Source organism: Pteropus alecto, unplaced genomic scaffold (assembly GCF_000325575.1).
Source record: "Pteropus alecto unplaced genomic scaffold, ASM32557v1 scaffold8, whole genome shotgun sequence".
In the NCBI taxonomy this organism is placed as follows: domain Eukaryota; kingdom Metazoa; phylum Chordata; class Mammalia; order Chiroptera; family Pteropodidae; genus Pteropus; species Pteropus alecto.
In genome coordinates, this window is record NW_006494609.1 from 17181424 (window position 1) to 17200021 (window position 18598).

At 49.5% G+C, this 18598-nt stretch overlaps 1 protein-coding gene across 1 annotated transcript; it reads right to left on the bottom strand.

Annotated features, from left to right (window-relative positions):
• Positions 1 to 8057: 8057 nt before the first annotated feature.
• Positions 8058 to 14000, bottom strand: SERPINA12 (serpin family A member 12). The gene is made up of 4 exons (XM_006925650.1): positions 13367 to 14000; positions 11689 to 11959; positions 9783 to 9930; positions 8058 to 8249 (listed from the first exon to the last, which is right to left on the bottom strand). The coding sequence occupies exons 1-4, from the start codon at positions 13998 to 14000 to the stop codon at positions 8058 to 8060; spliced, it is 1245 nt and encodes a 414-aa protein (XP_006925712.1).
• Positions 14001 to 18598: the final 4598 nt, after the last annotated feature.

The following is an 18598-nucleotide window of genomic DNA, read 5'->3' on the forward strand; positions in this document are numbered from 1 at the left end:
GTTTTTATAGTACCATCAACCTCTTAACGGAATACTCACCACTGTCATAATATCACATTTACTTACTCATGTGACTGAAAAGTTAATGAATTAGGGAAATTGCCTATTTTGTTCTCTCTGTACATCATTGTGTGACCAATACTAAGGGCTCGGTAAGTGTGTGATAAGTGAGTGAGTGAATGAATGAATGAATGAATGAACGAGTAAATAAATGAATGGAAATATAAATGAGCAATTTACCTCTGAGGGTTGATCCTCACTGGAAATGAGCAAGAGAGAATTTTTCAAGGTCTTTTAGGATTAATTAAAGTGATAATTACACAAGTATGTACATATATAAAATTTGAATTGATGTACACTTCTGGCCAAGATAAAGTAACTGACATTGGACATGTAAAGAGGTAGAAAAATATATAAAACAATGGACACCCTAAAAAACAATTCAGACATTGGACAGCAGGTCAAGAAGGGAAACCAATGCAGCAAACCCTATGATTGTCCTCATTATCTTTCTAAAGGCCCTTTCTGGACATGGGGAAAGAAATCCAAGGAAAGCATGGCAAGCTTGCTGAGCTTAGGAGGCAGAAATCAGAGTTTGGGAAAGCCAAGGGAGCTATAATTGTACAGCAAATGTGTGCATTAGCTTAAGTCCAAGGCTAAGTTCTAAGCTCTGCATGCATAAAGTGAAATTCTATAAGGCTGGTACCCCACCAAAAAAAAAAAATCCAAATGCCCAAAAACCAAAACAAAAAACTGCCATGAAGATGTAAGAAGAAAAATTCCCAGAGTTCACATAGTCTGGATTTTTGACAAAATCCAGACAAAAAATTATAATGTCACAATGTGCAGCATCCAATCAAAAGTGACCCATGCCCAGGAGGAAGAATCAGTCAATAGAAACAGATCCAGTGTAACTGAGGTTATAGAATTAACAGGCAAGAACTTTAAAACAGCTACTTAAAATATGGTTCAATAAGGAAAACATGCATATAATGTGAGAAAGAGCAAAACGATGAAAAAGTATCAAATTGAAGTTTTAGAGATGAAAAATTCAGTATCTATCCATAATCAAAAACTCACCGACTAGGCTTAACGAAAAATTTACAGTATAGAAGAAAAGATCCATAAGCTTGAAAACACAGCAATACGAACTGAAGAGAGCAAACTGGGAAAAGAAATAACTGAGCCCCAGGGGCCTGTGAGACAAACATCAAGTCGTCTAATATATGTGCAGTTGGAGTTCTAGGCAAAAAGGGGTCGGGGAGAACAGAAAAAAATTTGAAGAAATAGGGGACAGGAATATTTGTTCATTTATTCTATGTGAACTATATCTAAATAAAAAATACTAAATGCAATAAAATGAAATGAATGTGGCCCTGCCATTTCGGTCACATAGGGGTGTCAGTCTGCCTAGACTGCCCTCCTCACTCTCCCCATCTGGCAAATTCCTTTCCATCCTTCCAGCTCCAGTTCTAAGTCACCCATTCCAGAGCCTTCCTGGATCCCTCAGAAAGTCTGACCGTCCCTGGGGTAGGTCACATCTGGAGCAAATCATTGCATTTTACCTTCTTATGTGTCCTCTCCCTGATTAGATAGTCTGGACCTTGTGTGGCTTTCCTCCAGGGCAGGGACTATGATCAGCGAGTGATGGGTGAGAGGAGGAAGGATAAAGGGGAATATAAAGATGCAGGAGGGTGGAAGGCAGTGGGGGAGTAGTCGGAACCTGAGGGACAGGTTCTGTTGACTCATCCACCCCCGGAGACTTTTGTAAAGGCCGGTTGGCAATCGGAAGGAGTATGGGGGTTTCCAAGGTTGGTTAATCGTCAGGAGAACAGGCGATCTCATTGAAATGCAGATTCTCAGGCCGCACTAAGAACTTTCTAGGAAAAGATGAGAAGACTCGGGAGTGAAGGGAGCTGAGTTTTCCTCCCCCCGCAATCTCTGCCTTTGCCCCAGCTCACCGAGATGACCTCAGCTCAGAGCTCCTCAGTTCCTGGGACCTCAGGGCCTCCTAGAAAGCAAAGGCCTGTTTCTCCTCAAAGTCATGAGACCAACCCCACTGGGGCAGCAACAAAGCACGCGCAGTTTCCACGAGCCCATCCGGCAACATGGAGCCTTACTCCGTCCACGCTCCTCCGTGGAGCCTCTCCGGCCATGCCCGGCCCTCTCGACTCTTTCTTCCCTGGCTATGAATCTTTTGCTTACCTCACGCATCTTTATGCTTTACTCTGTTTCTGGTGTATGGAGATCTTCATATCACTTATTTAAATCCGGCTACATCTTCATACTTCATACTTCATATTTAAAATTTTCGCCTATATTTGCTGTTAACTGTGAAGCAGATTGGGTGCCTCAACGCCAGACTTGCAATATCATCTTAACCAGAAGCCTCCCCACGGGGACCCAATGACACCTCCTGTGGACACGCGCACCTGCTTCCAGGGGACTGCTCCTCAGAGCTCCCTGCCATCTCTTTTGCTGTGTCATTTTCATTTCTTAGCCTGCCTGGCGTGTTCACATGACTTTTAGGAATCTGGGCCAAGCAGGGGGTGCAGATAGGAATCTGAGCCAAACTTAGGAACTAGCGGAGTAGAGGCCCTGAGTAGTTTTGTCTGACTATTCGTTTGTTTCCAGTTTGCTCTTGGCAAGGGGCCGCGCTTTCAACATTATAGGACACCTGGGCTTCCTGCTCCAAGTGGGATCTGCAGTTGGAGGGCTCCTGTCCCCAGCCTAGTCCAGGAATCTCTGGTTCCTTTGTTCACTCACATCAAACCGAGAGAAACAAGAGCCAAAAGGCTCCTTGTGTTGAGAGGAAAAGAAGCTTTCACAGAAACACACCTAGAAGATGTCCCTCCCCTCCCCCAATGGCATCACTAGAGATGGGCGCCTACCTGGCGCACAGTAGGTTCACATGCATGACATCATTTAATCCCCCTATACTGAGAGATGGATGTGATGATCCATTCCCACTTTATAGAGAGGAGAGGTTAAGAATTGGGTTCGATTAAATGCTTTGCCTGATGTCACAAACCAAACACAGGGCAGAGCTGGGATTTGAACTTCATCCTGTCTGACTCTAGGGCCTCCGGCCAACTTCCAGCCTCTTGAAGCCCCCATCAAATGAAAAGCGACTAAATGTAACTCAATATCTTGGGTGTGAGCCTGGAACAGACAAAAGGTATTAGCGAGAAAAATGTTGAAATCCAAATGACGTTTGGTTCACAGTCACGCACCTGCATTAGCTTTGGAGTTATGACAAATGTCTCGTGCTTATATAAAATGTTAACAGTGGAGAAACTTGGCGAAGGAGATGCAGAAGGACTGTACTGTCTTCAAGTTGCCTGCCAATCTAAAATTATCCCAAAATTTAAAATTTTATTTAAAAAAAGCAGCAGAAGAAAGAAAGGCCAATTTTAAGGCACATAAGTCACATGCCTGTTTCCGCCCTGGCCTCAGACCCCAAGGGTCAAGGCAGTGACTTCCCTGGGCTCATAGGCTAAACCATCTCAGGTACTTCCTGACCATGACACACAACTGTATAGTGGCAAATCCTGCCTTTTCTGGTTCTTGCCTGATTTCCTCAAGGAGAATGTCTGGGCCTGGTGCCAGCAGCCGTTACAGACATTGTGTGCCTGCTAACTGTCCTTCTGAACTAAGTAGAACAGACCCCAGGCTGGGGGCTGCAGCAGGCAACAGTCTTGGTGGAATTTATGTATTTTTACAGTTAATTTCTATTTGTGGCAAGATTTGGGGGTTTTTATATATGATTTTGATATTAATTTTTCAGTTTAAATAAAGTTCTTTTTTAAAAAATTGCGTTAAAGATCAATCTTGAGTAAATAATAGTACAAAAGAGATGAGGATTCAGCCACCGTCATAAAAGTAGTTCAGGAATGAATGAAATTTGGGAAAGTGGAAATGGAGAACATGTTTCCCAAAGAGAAAGGGTGCCTTGGCCTTGAATTCTTATTGTCACACCTGAGCATTGACAGGGTGACCTAGTCTTTCCAGGCTGGACCTGGATGGATGGAGGGAAGCTGCCCATGGAGTCCCAAGTTCTCGCCTGGCATTTCCACGCCTGTTATGCTGCCTGGCACATAGTAGATGCTCAGTAAATACCTGTGAATTAAATGAATGCATTTACTTATGAAAATGAGGATGAAACTTCGGCGCCAGTTCTACCGTTTCCACTATGAGCATCAAGGTCTTGTCGAGGATAAAAAGGCGGCCGCATCATTGCACAAGCCACATCGTTAGCCTACGGTAAAGCAGGGCTGGGAACTAGGACATCCTGTCTGGGATTACCCTTGCCAGCGAAGCAGGCTGTCACTTCCGGCGTGTGCCCATGTGGATGACCTCAGCCTGGACAAACGGGAAACTGGCCTCCTGGCACCCTGCGTGTGCTCGGAAAGCCACATGCTCGGAAGGTGCACAAAGGCTGTCTGCATTTCATGAAAACTCAAGCTGGATCACCTCAAGGGGGCCTTTGAACCTGGCTTTCCTGACGCTGATCATCAAGTTCATCCGTGCATGGGCATCTCCTCAATCAGGAGGCTCCAGAGGCTGATTATGCAACAGAGACCGTGGAGAGAAGAATCACAAAATCTACTATCTCAGCGGTGAGTGTCCCTTCCCCAGGGAGACTGACCTGACCACCACAAGCACCACCAGTACCTCTAATCACCCTCACCTGCCCTACTTAATGTTCTTATTAATTTATTACCCCTCCTGTTTGTTGTCTGCCTGGAACAGCCACAAAAGTAAGGAGCTTTGTATATTTTTTCACTGATGTATCTCAAATCCCTGGAACAGTTCTTAGCACAGTTCTTGGACACTCAGAAATGCTGGCTGGCTGGCTGGCTGGGTGGACAAATGTCCCCAAGTCCCAGCTCAGTGGCTTCCTAGCTATGGAAGCCTCAGTTTTCTCTTCGATCAAATGGAATGGTCGAACTAACTGGAAGGACTGGGACATTAGGGTGTTGGTGAAGTCACCTGTGCAATGCTAGGCTCTGCAAGACATTAGGTAAGTGCCAGTTACATCAAAGTCAAAATCCATTCATTCATTCATCCGGTCAGTCAGGCCACTAACAGGTGGCCTGGGAAGGTTCTTAGAAGAAGGATGAGTAACACCTGAGAGGAACTGGTGGGAGCGGGAGAGAATGGGGAACAGGGAGAGCATCCGGGCAGGGCGGGGAGGTGGCAGCGTGTTTTGCAGACTCGCGTGAAGAAGCAGGCCCACGGCCGGGTCTCCCAGAGGAGGGCGGGGCTCTGGAGGGGGCCGGCTGTGTCGGGAACACGGGCGATCACTGTGGCAGTCTTTCTTCTCAGCAAACACACCCTGCGTGTGTTCTCCATGACACGCACTAGCCTGGGCGCTGGGGACACAGGAAACCCGGTCTGCAGCCAGAAGACACTTACAACACACGAGTTTGCCTGTGTCACCCTCCAACTAAACACCTGCAATGGCTCCTCATAGCTCGGCAAAGACTGGCATTTTCCCTGTGGCCCGCGAGTCCCCAGCCTCACCGCGTCGCCACCTTATTTTCTTGCTCTGGCAATGTCGATCTTATTTCAGTCCTTGCCCGCGCCACCGCCCACCCCAGGGCCTTTGTACGTGCTGCTCCTTGGTAGTCGCCTTGCGTTCCCCACCAACTCGTTCCCCCTCTTTTGTTTTTTTTTCCAGATAGAATTTAATTCTGTAGTGAAGAATGAAAATAAGGCTGTGAAGTAGGAAGTCAATAGAAAAACATTTAAGATGTACAATTGTCGGTTTTAGAGTAAAGTTAGTTAAAAGAAGATGAATAAAGCACTAAAGCTTATGCTCAATTTCTATGTGAAAAGACCAACCAGTATTTTATATATTATTAACTACACTGGGAAGAACACATGCGTATACAGTTTTAATTAATAGTTGTACTTCAAAAACAGATATGCTCCCAGCCTTCAGAGCTCTCAATTTTCACATCCCGAAGCCTTGCCCGAGCTCCTACCCTGGGTCAGACCCTCCTGTTACATCTCTCAGCACAGGACAATCATCCTTCATTGCGCTCATCATGTGTGCGGTTACTCTATTCACGGCTGATTCTCCCGCCCGATGTTAACTCTGTGAGGGGAGTTGCCGGGTCTGTTCATATCAGCAGTTAGTTGGGGATCACTGCCCCGTAAGTCATTGTGTAATACAGGATCGATTGCAGCCCACATGGGGGTGAAGAGAAAATTCAGACCCAGGAGCCATCACGATGCATGGACATGAATCCTTTATTGAAGGTTGCTTGGAAGATGCTGGAAAGGTAGAGATTTCATAGAGGTCATAACGGGCTGGGTATTAAAGGATGGGTAGGAGCTCATTAGGCAAAAGGCAAGCATTCTGGGCAAAGGCAAAGGCAAATGCCGGGAACGCGGCTTTTAGAAAGCAGCTGGCCATCTCAGGGTGATAAAAAGGGCATGCCGTGGCTCTGCTGAACGCCTACTGTGTGCCAGGCGTGGCTTCTCTGCCATCTCACGTAGCTCTCGGCTCCTCGGCCCCATGAGGGAGACATTATTACCCCCTCTCAATGAATGAGGGAGGGCCTGAAGCTCGGACGGGCTAAACGACGGGCTCGTCACCCCGCTTCCAAGTGGCTCACCTGACTGTCCCATGTCCCCAGTGGTGTATGTTGCAGACCCGCAACAGCTCCTGAGGGTTTCTGCGTTTGTCCGGTGTCGTCCCACCCGTACCCCATCAGGCTGGTGCCGGGGGATGGAGACGGTCAGCAAAGCACTGTGTGGGGGCTCCCAACCTTTTGTCCCATATCTGGGTCCCTGGTGCAGGGTCTCAAGCTTCTCCCCTTCCCATCTTCTCGAAGAGGGGCTGCCTACTCTGATGTTCCCTGATCTTAGCTCTTACCACCGAAACCAGCCCAGTCCCTCCCCACGCTGCCTTCTCCGCCAGCTTGTGGGTGGTTTGGGTCCCCAGGGCCCTGCGGGTGCCCAGGACAGAGAGGAGATGCTTGCTGAATATATCACGTGCCAAAGTGAGCTGGGTGGCAATCTACCTTCGAGAGGAGCTGAGGAATGACTAGGCTGGGTCCCCGGCTCCATGTGGAACCCCTCCCTTCCTACCCCAAACCGTGAGGCCACAGGGAAGTCACTTCACCTCTCAGAGCCTCAGTTTCCACATCCGTGCTGGAATTGAGAGCTCCTAGTGCTCTTAAGCTCAGTAGCCCCATAAATACTGATGCCCACTGGTGCCCACTAGCGGTCATAGGCAGACCCTGCAGGGCCGTGTTTTCTGGGATAGGTGCACGGACCCCGTTCTCTTTTCAGCAGAGCCTGCTAACGGATTCAAACGCCAGGCTCTGCTAACGGATTCAAACGCCAGGCTCTGCTTTTTGTGCTCTGGAATCAGACGAAGCTGGCGTTAAATCCTAGCCACAGCCACTCTAGGTTGCATCCTTCCGATGCTGGACCAGGCCCACCCCTGTTTTGCCACTTGCCTGGATGGCTGGCTGAGCCCAGAGCTTCTATGTGGAGCTCACACGTCAAAGACCCAAGGCCGAGGGCTCACAAAAGCGAGCTAACTTTTCTACAGCAGTGTGCTAGCTTTCTTAGAGCCCCTGAGGCAAATATCATGGTCCTTATCTAGAAATACTGAAAGAGAGGCTCAGGGAAAGCATGTGGCTTTCCCAAAGACACTTTGTCACTAAGAGCTGAACCCAAGTCTCTCTCTGAAGTGCGGGTACTTGCTTTGGATCACAGCTTCCTCAAATTACCCACCAAGAGTCAGCAGACCTGCGAGGATGTTTATTAAATCACGCAACTCCTCTGCCTGCCAAGGGGAGAGAAATCACTGCCAGACAAGTGGGCGTGGGGGGCGGGGTGTCTAATCTCAGCATTTAAATGGGTGGGGAGAGGGCTAAGCGCAGAAGCCCTGAGAGCCAGCGTGCTCTCGTTTGGTCTCGGGATCACACAACGACGACAACGTGGTATTGGAATGTCCCAGTGGTCTCCGTCCCAGGGAGATGAAATGTTCCCAGCCCCAGGCCACGGTCAAGGTCTGCGGCAAACGGGAATCCTCCTTATGTCCCAGCAGGGTCAGCAATCCTTCCTATGAAGAGGATGGTCGACGTGATGTTCTCTGTAATCGCCAGCAGGAAGGGTTTGTTCACCTTGAAGGTTAATGGCCTCTCCATGGGCAGCGTCTGCATCCCAGAGCCCGCGGCCCCCTCTGTGCCCTTCTCGTCCATCTTCAGCTTAGCCTTGTGCACCGCCTGTGGGAACCAAGAGCAAGGTCACTGCTTGCCAGGCCACTCAGAGACCATGTGTGAGCCGAGGACAGTGAGAGGCTCAGAGAGGGAGAGTGTCAGCCAAAGTTGCCCAGCACAGCAGTAGCTTAGCTGGCGCCAGCCTCCGCAGGGCTGCCGCTGTCATCTGTCATCACTGAGAAGCAGATGCAGCCTGAAAGAGATAATGATGCGCAGGGAGCATCAGCTATGCAGGATGGAGTGGGGTTTGCTATCTCGTGAGGAATTACAGGGAGGCGTGGAAGTGTTGGCAGCATCTTGCCCCGAGGCCTCCGGCCTCCTCCACACTCCTTTTATCTGCCTGGTGGGTGGTTGGCAGGTGGTTAAGAGGGAGCCAGATTCCAGGGCAGCTGTTGGAGATGACGTGGACCCCGCACCCGCCCTGACACCGTCAGCATTTCTGAGTGGGTGATTGGCACTGGGGAATCGATGGGCTTCTGTGAAATACTGACACATTCCATTCTTCAAAATCCTAACAACTTTCCAGCAGGCCAGTAGCCATCGCTCACATCTAGAATCCCAGCTATCAGCACACTTACTTGCAGAAGGGGACAAACCATTGAACTCAGTAAAGGCCTACAGAAAAGAGGTGGCTGACATTGAATGTTGATAGGAAGTCTGTGGCAGGAAAACTTAAAAGCGAGAAAATTCTATTAACTGTATGTCTTTCTCTTGCAAACTGGGAAATAAATCTGATTCAATGTCGACCGTTCGCTCAGCTTGGCAATGTGGATCCCCCCACGTGGGCCTGACCATCACGCTCGGCGCCAGACGGCCCCCACCACCCACTACTTGGCTGTGCTGCTCCCCCACTGGATGATTCTCCCAACACCCAACTCTGCTGGTTGAAATCTTTCCCACCTCAACACCCTTTTCACTGAAAAAGAGGGTTGCCAGATAAAATAGGTGATGCCCAGTTACATATGGATTCAAATAAACAATGTATTTTTTTTAGTGTAACTATATCCCATGAAATTTTTGAGACATACTTATACGAAAAAAAAAGAATCATTGCTGTTCTGAGATTTGAATTTAACTGGATGTGCTGTATTATATCTGTTAAATCTGGGGACCCTATCCCAATTTTCCCCCAACAGGCAGGTGCTCAGGGACACCACAGGCCCTTTGCTTGCTCATCTCTTGACCACATAGGCCATCTTTATGACTTATTCCTAACAGGCAGTGAGGCCTTTGAGAGAGAGTCGGAGTCAGACATAGACCCGTTCTAGACCTGATGAATGTTCCGACCTTGGTCAATCGTTTGTGGCACTGAATCGACTTCCAAAACAGCGCCAAGAGATTGGTTCCAGTTTTAAGGACTGAAAATATGAGGCCTGGGAAGGTTCGTGATTCACTTCGAATCACATGGCTGGTAGGCGCTTGGCCTGACTGGTGGGTGGAATTCTGGCTCGTACGGCTCCTGTGACAGCCGCTCTGGCCCGGGGCTGTGCGAAGGCTCTCTTTGCTGGCCAGAGCAGCGCCAAGGCCAGGCAGGCTTACCTGTCCCACTTTGAGGCTTTGATGAGGGACAATCCTGCTAAGATCGCCATGCTCCTCAAAGATTTTGATGATACCCAGATGGGAGAGTGTCTTCTTCAGGTTGTAAGTACCAGTGATGGAGAACCTGGGCAAGGACACATCTACAACCCTGGGGAGTGAGAAGTGACACAGGTGAGCAGACAGGTTTTCCCCTTTTCCAGGGCAGGCGCTGGGACTGACAGTGAATGAGGCACTTTCAGGCCTCACAGGCATCCCTTGGGGTGGGTACCCTACTTGTCCTCATTGTATAGAAAAGGAAACCGAAGCGTAGAGAAGTTAAACAACTTTCCCCAGATGCAGCCGAAAGGTGACCGAGGCGGTCGGCTTCAAGGTATGTAACTGCAAAGGGGAGCAGAAAAAGGAGCAATAATGGGGAAGGCGGGGTCAGGAGAAGATTGTTTTATGATGGGAGAAATAACAGCAGCTGCGTATCGGATGAGATACGCAGCTGCTGTTATTTCAGGAGAGAGCGAACACATCTGTTGATGCGGGGAAGGAAAGACAGTCGCTAGGGTGATATTCCTGACAATGAGGGAGGTAGGATCCAGTGCCTGGGGAGAGCAGCTTTAGTTCATGCTTAAGTGGGGAAGCAGAAAACGTGGGTCCGATACTGTAAGGCGGCTACATATCACAATGACTAAGTAAAGATGCGATGCGGTACCCAGGCCGGGAGTGGACCCTTAAAATTTTAAATGGGAAAATGGATATTTCAAAGTCACTAACGATGAGCTTTCTGTTTGCCTTTGGGAAAACTGAGCCTTTCCTCTGGGGAATCCACCACGGCAGGCTTCTAGTTATCCAAATACAAAGCAGGAGTGTCTTCTCTGCAGAGTCCAGGCTCAAGCCATCCATAACTCCCAAGTCTGCCGGGCACATGTGGGCTGGGGTGTGTCTTTAAGGAGTGTGTCTGCTGCCTTGGTCACTTCTCCTGGGGAAAGGGTGAGTTTTCTCTTCTTGTCCTAGGCCTTCCGGCCTGGAGAGGGGCATAAAGAACACATGGGAAGAGTTCTTCCCCCTCTTCTCCCCCATTAAGGACCAGTGGGATGGTCTAGACTTGACGTTGTCCTCCAGACTGCATGAGCTCAGAAGGTCGGAACGTTGGCTCATTGTGGTCTGAGAAAATGCAGTTTCCCCACTGGGAACCATGGACAAGAGTATTTCCTGCAAGAGGATATGAGGTTTCCCATGAAGGGGTGGACATCACTGCTCTCAGTCATCCTGGGGCCAAAGCAACCGCGGAGGCAGGACCTTGTCTGCAGTGAAGAGAACTATCCTCTCCATGGTGCCCCTAGCTGGGAGGCCCGGCCTGACGCACGACATGCTGGGGGAAGTCGTACATGGTGTGGGAGGCAGACCAGGAGTTCGCTAGGAGGAGACTCTGGAAGACCTGTGCTGTAGCTGGGAGGCCCGGCCTGACGCACGACATGCTTAAGCCAAATGGCAACATGAATTTGACATGGGGAAGTCGTACATGGTGTGGGAGGCAGACCGGGAGTTCGCTAGGAGGAGACTCTGGAAGACCTGTGCTAGCCTGCAGGAAATCTCACAGGGCCTATCCTTCACTTGGGTAAGGAGCAAAGGGAGGAGTGCGGGTCATCTCCTAAAACCAGAGAGAGGATGACTGTCCTTCAGGAATATTTGTGTGTGGTTGGCGGTACCCTCGTGGTGGTCTCGACTGCAGAGGGGCTTGGCGAGGGGCACATGAAGCACCATTGCCAGCGCCAGAGCTGCAGCCTTGTGGGAAATGGTCAGAAATAACTTGGAGATAGAGACAGGTAAGAGCTCGGCGCATGTGGGATCGAAGAAGTAAAGAGAGTGGGAGGAAAGGGAGGAGGAAGGAGCTGCTTATACCAGGCGCCCTCCTTACCTGCGCGTGATTAATTTTTTCCATCTGTCAAAAGTGTCCAATCCCAAGGCCTCCTCCACTTGCTTCATTTTGCCCTCATCGGGAAGAATGAAGATGGCCGTCATGTTGTTTTGGTAGGGCATCTCCAGGACAGTGCAGGAGAGCTGGTCATCATGGCCGATGGAATATATGCCCCCACGAAACATCATGGGCACCTTCACGGGCTTGTTTCCATCCAGAATGAAATCTTTCTCTTTAGTTGCTTTTGGATCAAATTCATGTTGCCATTTGGCTTAAGATTGAAGAAGGACAAAGCGACGTGAGTGTCCTAACCACCACTCTGGGTCTGATGTGAGTGAAAATGCTCAACTCTATTCTAAGTCAGCCCTCGAGATGCCACTCTCATGTGGGACTAAGGGAAAAAATGAAACAGGCTGCCCTTGGGAGCCTGCTGGAGAGCAGCGAACTCCCGAGGCTGGGTGTTTGGACCCCTCTTTTTCTATCCTGAAGACTCTTTGATGCCACTGGGCATAAACTCAGACCTGGATCTTTCCACACTGACTACCTTCAGAGCCCCCAGTATAGGATTCTGAGGGTGAAGTCCCTGAGTTCAAATTCTAGCTTTACTGTTTTAGAAGGATAACTTTGGGCAAGAGTCTTAATCTCCCTGGGCTTCAGTGTCCTCATTTGCAGAAGGGGGATATTGATGGGCACCTCACTGGGCTGCTGTGAGACTGGGAAAAGCGAACACAGCCTCATGACTGTGTCTAGTGAGTGCTGAATAGATGCTAGTCATCATCAGCATACTTGTTGCCATCATTCTTGTTCCAATCCAGGAGATGTAAGGACTTTGAGAAATTCCAGATTCTCCTTTCTCTCTCTGCTTTGGAAAGACTGAGATTTCAGTCTAACTATTATCACTCTTTTTGTTTTCTTCTACTGCCATCATTCTTTTTGCGAATTTTAGGAGAGCTGAACTTCCATAAACAGCACTGTGTTGCTGACAGCTCAGCAGTAATCTCGCCTGGCCTGAGGGCTGTTGGCCTCTGATGCTCCCCTATGTTGGTCAACCTTTGTGTACGCGTGCGGTGTGTGAGTCGATGTGTATAGTGTGGGGGACGGTGCTCGGGTTTGGGAATACTCTTCCACCTTCTTTTTCGGTCTCCCACCCTCACACTGGCAATCTACAAGGTCTGATAGGAGACCGAGGCCCCCCACTAAAGTGATCATCATCGCCCTCATCAACAATATCACCACCCTGGGCATCTACGTGAAGTGAGGGAAGGCGCACAGCCCTTGCGCCAAAAGAAGTGAGTTTCATTGACTGGCTTTGTAAGCGACTGGCTTTGTTCCTCTGAATTTCACTTTCCTCATCTAAGAAATGAGGAGAAGGCTGTCACTGTAACTGTCTATAGCTGACGTTGTGTGAGTATAATCGGTAACAAGGAAAATGCACATATGGAGAGTAATTTACACTTCACGAAGTTCGTTTTGCATACATTTTCACTTTGAATCCCAACAACTGCCCTATGAGTTATATATCAAGGTACTCATTTTGCGGATAGAAAAAGTGAGGCTCTGAGAGATTACTTATGAATTCGAGGTCCCAGAGCAAGCAAGTGGCCAACCCAGGTTTTTAATCCAAGTCTCCAGGTCACACTATCTTTCCTATGCCAACACATCCTTTTCCAAGCCTTACCTCGAAAGAAAATACAGTTTATGAGGACCATCACCGTGCCAGGATCTATATTATTGATCAGGTTGTTAATTTTCCCCCGGGTTTTCTGACTGATATAGTCATTGATTTGCTTCTCAGTATTTTCTAAGTTCCGGAAGTTGGCGGGGACAGTGTCTGCATCGTACAGGTTCTTGGCCTCTGTGAGAAATCTCTTCTCCGGTTGCAGCCTCTGGTCGATGAACAAGGTGTTCCCAAGGCTCAGCTCGAGATTCTGGTTCCCCTGGTTCAGCCTCTGGATGAGGTAATGGAAGCCCTCATGGAGGTCTTTCTCCGGCACATTCTTGAAGTTGAGGCCGTGTTTGATCTCTGCCAGTGTGGAGTCCTCGGCACCCAGACATAGCATGGAGAAAGCCGTAGAAATGCTCAGGGGGGAGAAGAAGATGTTCTTGCTGCGGCCGGTGGAGGCCAGCTTCTTGTACAGCTTGAAGCCAAAGTCTGCATTCCGCCTTGCAAGCTCCTGGGCTGTGTTCCTGCCCTTCCTCTCTTGGGGCTGGCTCAGAGCTCCATGATCCTTTGGAGAAAAGTTGGGCTTCAGAAGACCTTCTACAGCGAGGAGGCCAGCCAGAACCAGGCCCAGGCCCAGTGTGCGGTTCATTTTCCTTGGAAATTGTCCTGTGGAGTAGTAGACTTGAGGTCAGTGGAAAACAACAGCAACAACAACAACAACAAACACCACAACAGCAGCAGCAGCAGCAAACCCATTGCTGCCATCTTCCCCACAAGCAAGACCAGATGAAAGAAGTAATACAGTGACCAGCGTGTGCCGCGCACAGTGGTTTATAAGTGTTTCGACGTCCATTTTAGCAGTTAACCTTTTCGATCACCCCGGGGACTAGAAATGATGGTCCCCATGTCATAAACGAGAGCCCGAGTATAGAAAACAGCTTTCATTTTTGTACCCATCTTCTCCATCTTATGGTGACAGAATCTCGAGTCCTTGGAGGAACTTTTCCCTCTACTCCACTGGACCACAATAGGAAAACCCCAGAGTGTGGGCATGTGACCCAGGCGAGGCCATGATATAACACTTCATCCCCTACCACACTGATGAGTAAAGAAATGAGAGTGTAACCAAAGTCAGATCAGCCAACCGTTTTCCCTGAGAACACGCCAGCCTCTTAACTCTGAGGCGTCCGAGCGGGAGAGAGGGAGAGAGAGAGAGAGAGAGAGAGAGAGAGAGGCGGGGTGGCGGGGGAAAGGCCAGTTGTCGCACTAGATAATATAAGTAAACAAAATAAAGAAGAAAATGAACAAGACGGAAACTGAGGCTGGTGGGTTACACATGGGGCGGATGAAGCCAGCATCAGAACTTTAATTCTCCTCTGACCATCCTAGGCCCCAATTCCCCATTCATTTGGGAAAATAAGTTCCTTCTCTTATGAACAGACAAAATAGCATGGGCCTGACTCATGAGTCATTCATCCTAAAGACAGATCCAAACCAGGACTGAACCAGGGGCCCCCTGGACAAGGGCTCAGGCGCCTTGGGTCTGTGCACAAAGGCGTTGCTCGTGGGAGGGCTCGCGGGTGGGCAGCTGGCCCGTTCTCACCTCCCACACCATCCTAATCAGCTTAGTAGTTGGGATCAGCCAATCCAAACAACGAAGGCATGGGAAAGTGAGAAGTGACGGCACATTTAACATTTAACTTCATGGAGTATTTTCACATTTGTTATCACCAGTACTTTGGGAAAACAATACACCAACAAATAGACCACACGCCGGTTACAAAAGAAACAGTCAATGCGGGGTGGTTTGGAACCACTTACTTCAGAAGGCAGAGACCTCCCCAACCCACCCCAGGCCATCTCCCTTCTGACAGTTTGCTATGCCATCTCTCTTCCCTGGGACAGAAGTGACCACAAGAAGAAGCTTATGTGGTGCCCATCCTCAGGCCGATGAGACTAAACAGTTTAGGATGTTTTGGATGAGTCCCCATCCTCGGTGGCTTGAGCCAGCCAGAATGTCCCTTCTCACTGAGGGGCCTCTTCCTGCACTGGCCGGACACAAGTGTCCTGCCCTGAGGACTCCCAGGCCCTCTGAGACCCCAGCTTTCCTCCAGTCCTTTCCAGAGTTCCCCACAGAGTGCACAGGACTCAGGTAAGCTCAGTGCCCTCCCTTGGGATGTGAGGGCCCTTCCCGATGACGTGCTCCGGCCATTCAAAGACTGGCACCAAAGTGCAGGACTTGAGGGGACATCCCAGGTGGGTCTGTGGTCCGCCTATTTTAAGCGATCGATATTGTTTAGAAGTGATCGCTCTATTAGAAGTCATCATTTTTTAAAGCACATGACAAAGTGATGGCAAGGCATACTCCCTCCCCTGGCGGAAGGTAGAGACCCATGAAGGAAATCTAATGACCACTGCAATATACTCTATCCTCCTTCCTGGGAAACAAAGAAGATGGAGCACAAGTCCATCACCTCTCCTTTCAATTTGCCCTGGAGACCTCTGCCTTCATTATTTTAAGAAATAGCTTGAGCCTTCACTATGCTCAAGGCACTGGGGCTCTGAGCGATGCCCAAGGGTCGGTCCACACTGATGCTGCTGACTGACTTGCAGACTCCTTTGGAACCCAAACACGGAGTTCTCCCCGGAGAATCAGCATCCCCAGACAGCCCCACAGACTTCTCCAAACCTTCAAGTACTTTCCAGCTCTCCGCCTGGTCTGTTCTTCCTGCCTTCGGTGCTTCTTTCTAGGATGAGGGAATATGGGGGTTGGAAAGGTTGAGCAATCATCAACTTTGGGGCCACTCGTGCTATAAAGGAGAAACAGAGGCCCAGAGTGGACAAAGGAGCTGTCGGAGGTCAAAACATGCATTTTGATGGATCAGAGTGAGAATCCAATTCCTTAAGGGGATTCCGCAAAAATGCATGACATGGGTTTCTTGGTATCACTTCCTCCATGAAATAGTAACTTGATGGATGCAGCCTCCATCCTCGGGGAGAGATAAAATACACAAACAGCTCACAGACAAGGCTGACTATAGCCAGACCACAGGCTATGGGCAGACCTGACTTGGAGGGGTCCCCTTATCTCCTAAGACAACCCCATCCCCACACCCACTAAGGATTCTCCTCCAGAAAAGCATTGGAGGTAGAACTCATGAAAATTAGACATCCATGAAAATGAATCAGGGCCTCACTCTTCAAGAGAGGGATTTCTCCGATTTGAAACTCCTCCAGAATTCTCTTCCAGAGCCCACCCTGGGACTGAGCTGTATCCTTTTGCAATCTCAAGCAAACTTCACATGGAAGAGAAAGGAAGCATCTGGCTTTTTCAAAGCGAAGATACTCTACTCACAGCACATTCAGAAGAAGTCCACGGAGCCAGCCAGGCGGGTCTGCTTTTCTTGCTTTATTAGTTACACTTCCATGGCCTCTTGGAAAAGTAAACCAAGGCCGATGAAATTAGCTGGTCTGAGTGGGCAGGTGATGGAGGCTCAGTAGCAGTGGCCACACTGCCTCCCTGGGGACTTTGCCTCGATACCCAAGGCAGCAGTGTGATATGTAGACCACACCTGCTGGGCGGTGGCTTCCCTAATGAAGTCCATTTATATCTTTTGCAACGACCATATTTCTTAACCATTATGGGTCTGCAGGTCGATCAGCCTGTAGTCCTGACATTAAATATTCAACACAACCATGGCCACCGTGATCTATGGGAAAAGGATAAGAGCTGGCTTTCCCGGGGGCTTTCCCTTTAGCCTCCATTTCTTTCGTTTGCTCTTTTTCAAGTACTCTACAGTTGTCAGCTCTATTACCTTAGCTCACACGGAGACCTTTTGAGGAAGGGAACCGAAAAGAGATGAATAGACAATTAAATACGTAGTTTCTCTTAGGTGTAACAGGAGTCACAAATTCACATCAAAGTTTGTAATCATTCAAAAGAATTACAAATTGTTTTCCGATAGCCTATTTGCTGTGTGGAGTAATGAGACAATGATTGATTTTCTTCCCTTACTTTTCTGTATTTTCTCAGTTGTCTTGAAGAAACAGGTATGACTTTAGAATGAATTTTTAAAAGGTTAAAAATAAAATGAAATTCTTATCTTTAGGTTTTCAGAGAGAGGAGCGGTGCTGATGTCTGAGAAGCTTTCTGACCCCCTGATACTGGAATGGGAGAGCGATGGGCCCGATGTACCAAGTTCATTGCCTTTTCCGTCAGCTCTAACGAGCAGCAAGAGCATTGAATCGTGCTTCCCGCTCCGTGGTGTTTCACGGCAGGCATCATACGACCATAGCACCAAGATCTGTGGGCAGTGTCCCTCCTGACTTTGGGATGCTGCTTTGAGCAGTGCCATGACTGTCATCCCCAAAGCTATATGGAGCGCGTGACCCAGGGAAGCCTTCTAGAAAAGAGGTGACACTGGCTGTTTCTCGGGCGTGGCTTCAGCCACATCCAGATGCTCTCACAGACCACACCAGCCAGGCCTTGGGGACATGGGGCCCCAGAGCGGCCAGGAGCAGGAAGAGCCACTGAACGAGGCCCTGAGCTGCCACCTTCCCTCACCCAGAGAGGCAGGTCTGTCTGTCGTACTGCATCTGGTCAGATACGCTGTGTGACCAGATGAGGCGAGAGGCCTCCCCCTTGGGCTCCGTTCACTGAGAGGTGCAGATGAGAATGTACCCCTGACAGAGGACGGGCTGAGGGGAGGGCAGTAGTCCCGCCGTGGTGGAAGCCGAGAGCCAGGTAGCAGACACTGACCCAGAATCTGGGTCTGTGCCCTGGTTTGGGAGGGAAAAACACTGCCTGCTAATGACAGGGTGAGGCCTATGTGAGTCTGCGGGCCACACCCACCAGCCTGCGCCAGACACTCTGCTGCAGGGCAAATTCCCACGGGAGACTACGGGAGAGGCCGGTGGTGGACAGCACTGGGCTGGGTGGAGATGCCCACTGAGCAGCAGGAGGATGCCTCCAAGATGCCTGAGCTTGAGCTCAGATGGCACCCAGAGATGAAGAAGACACAGCAGAAGGTAGCCACAGGTGGTCTGAGGCCAGGCCCCGCCAGGTGCTAAACTTCAGTGAGAAGCTGCCCACCCCTGCCAGGGAGAAGAGCACTTGGAAGCCTGCTCAGCCAAGGTGGCTTTGCGGGGGAGGGTGTCGGTGGGCAGCAGCAGGGAGACAGCTATGGGAAACCGAGTCCCCTCCCAGTACGCATTAAGGTGCCTCTGCATAGACTTGCGACTGCCCCG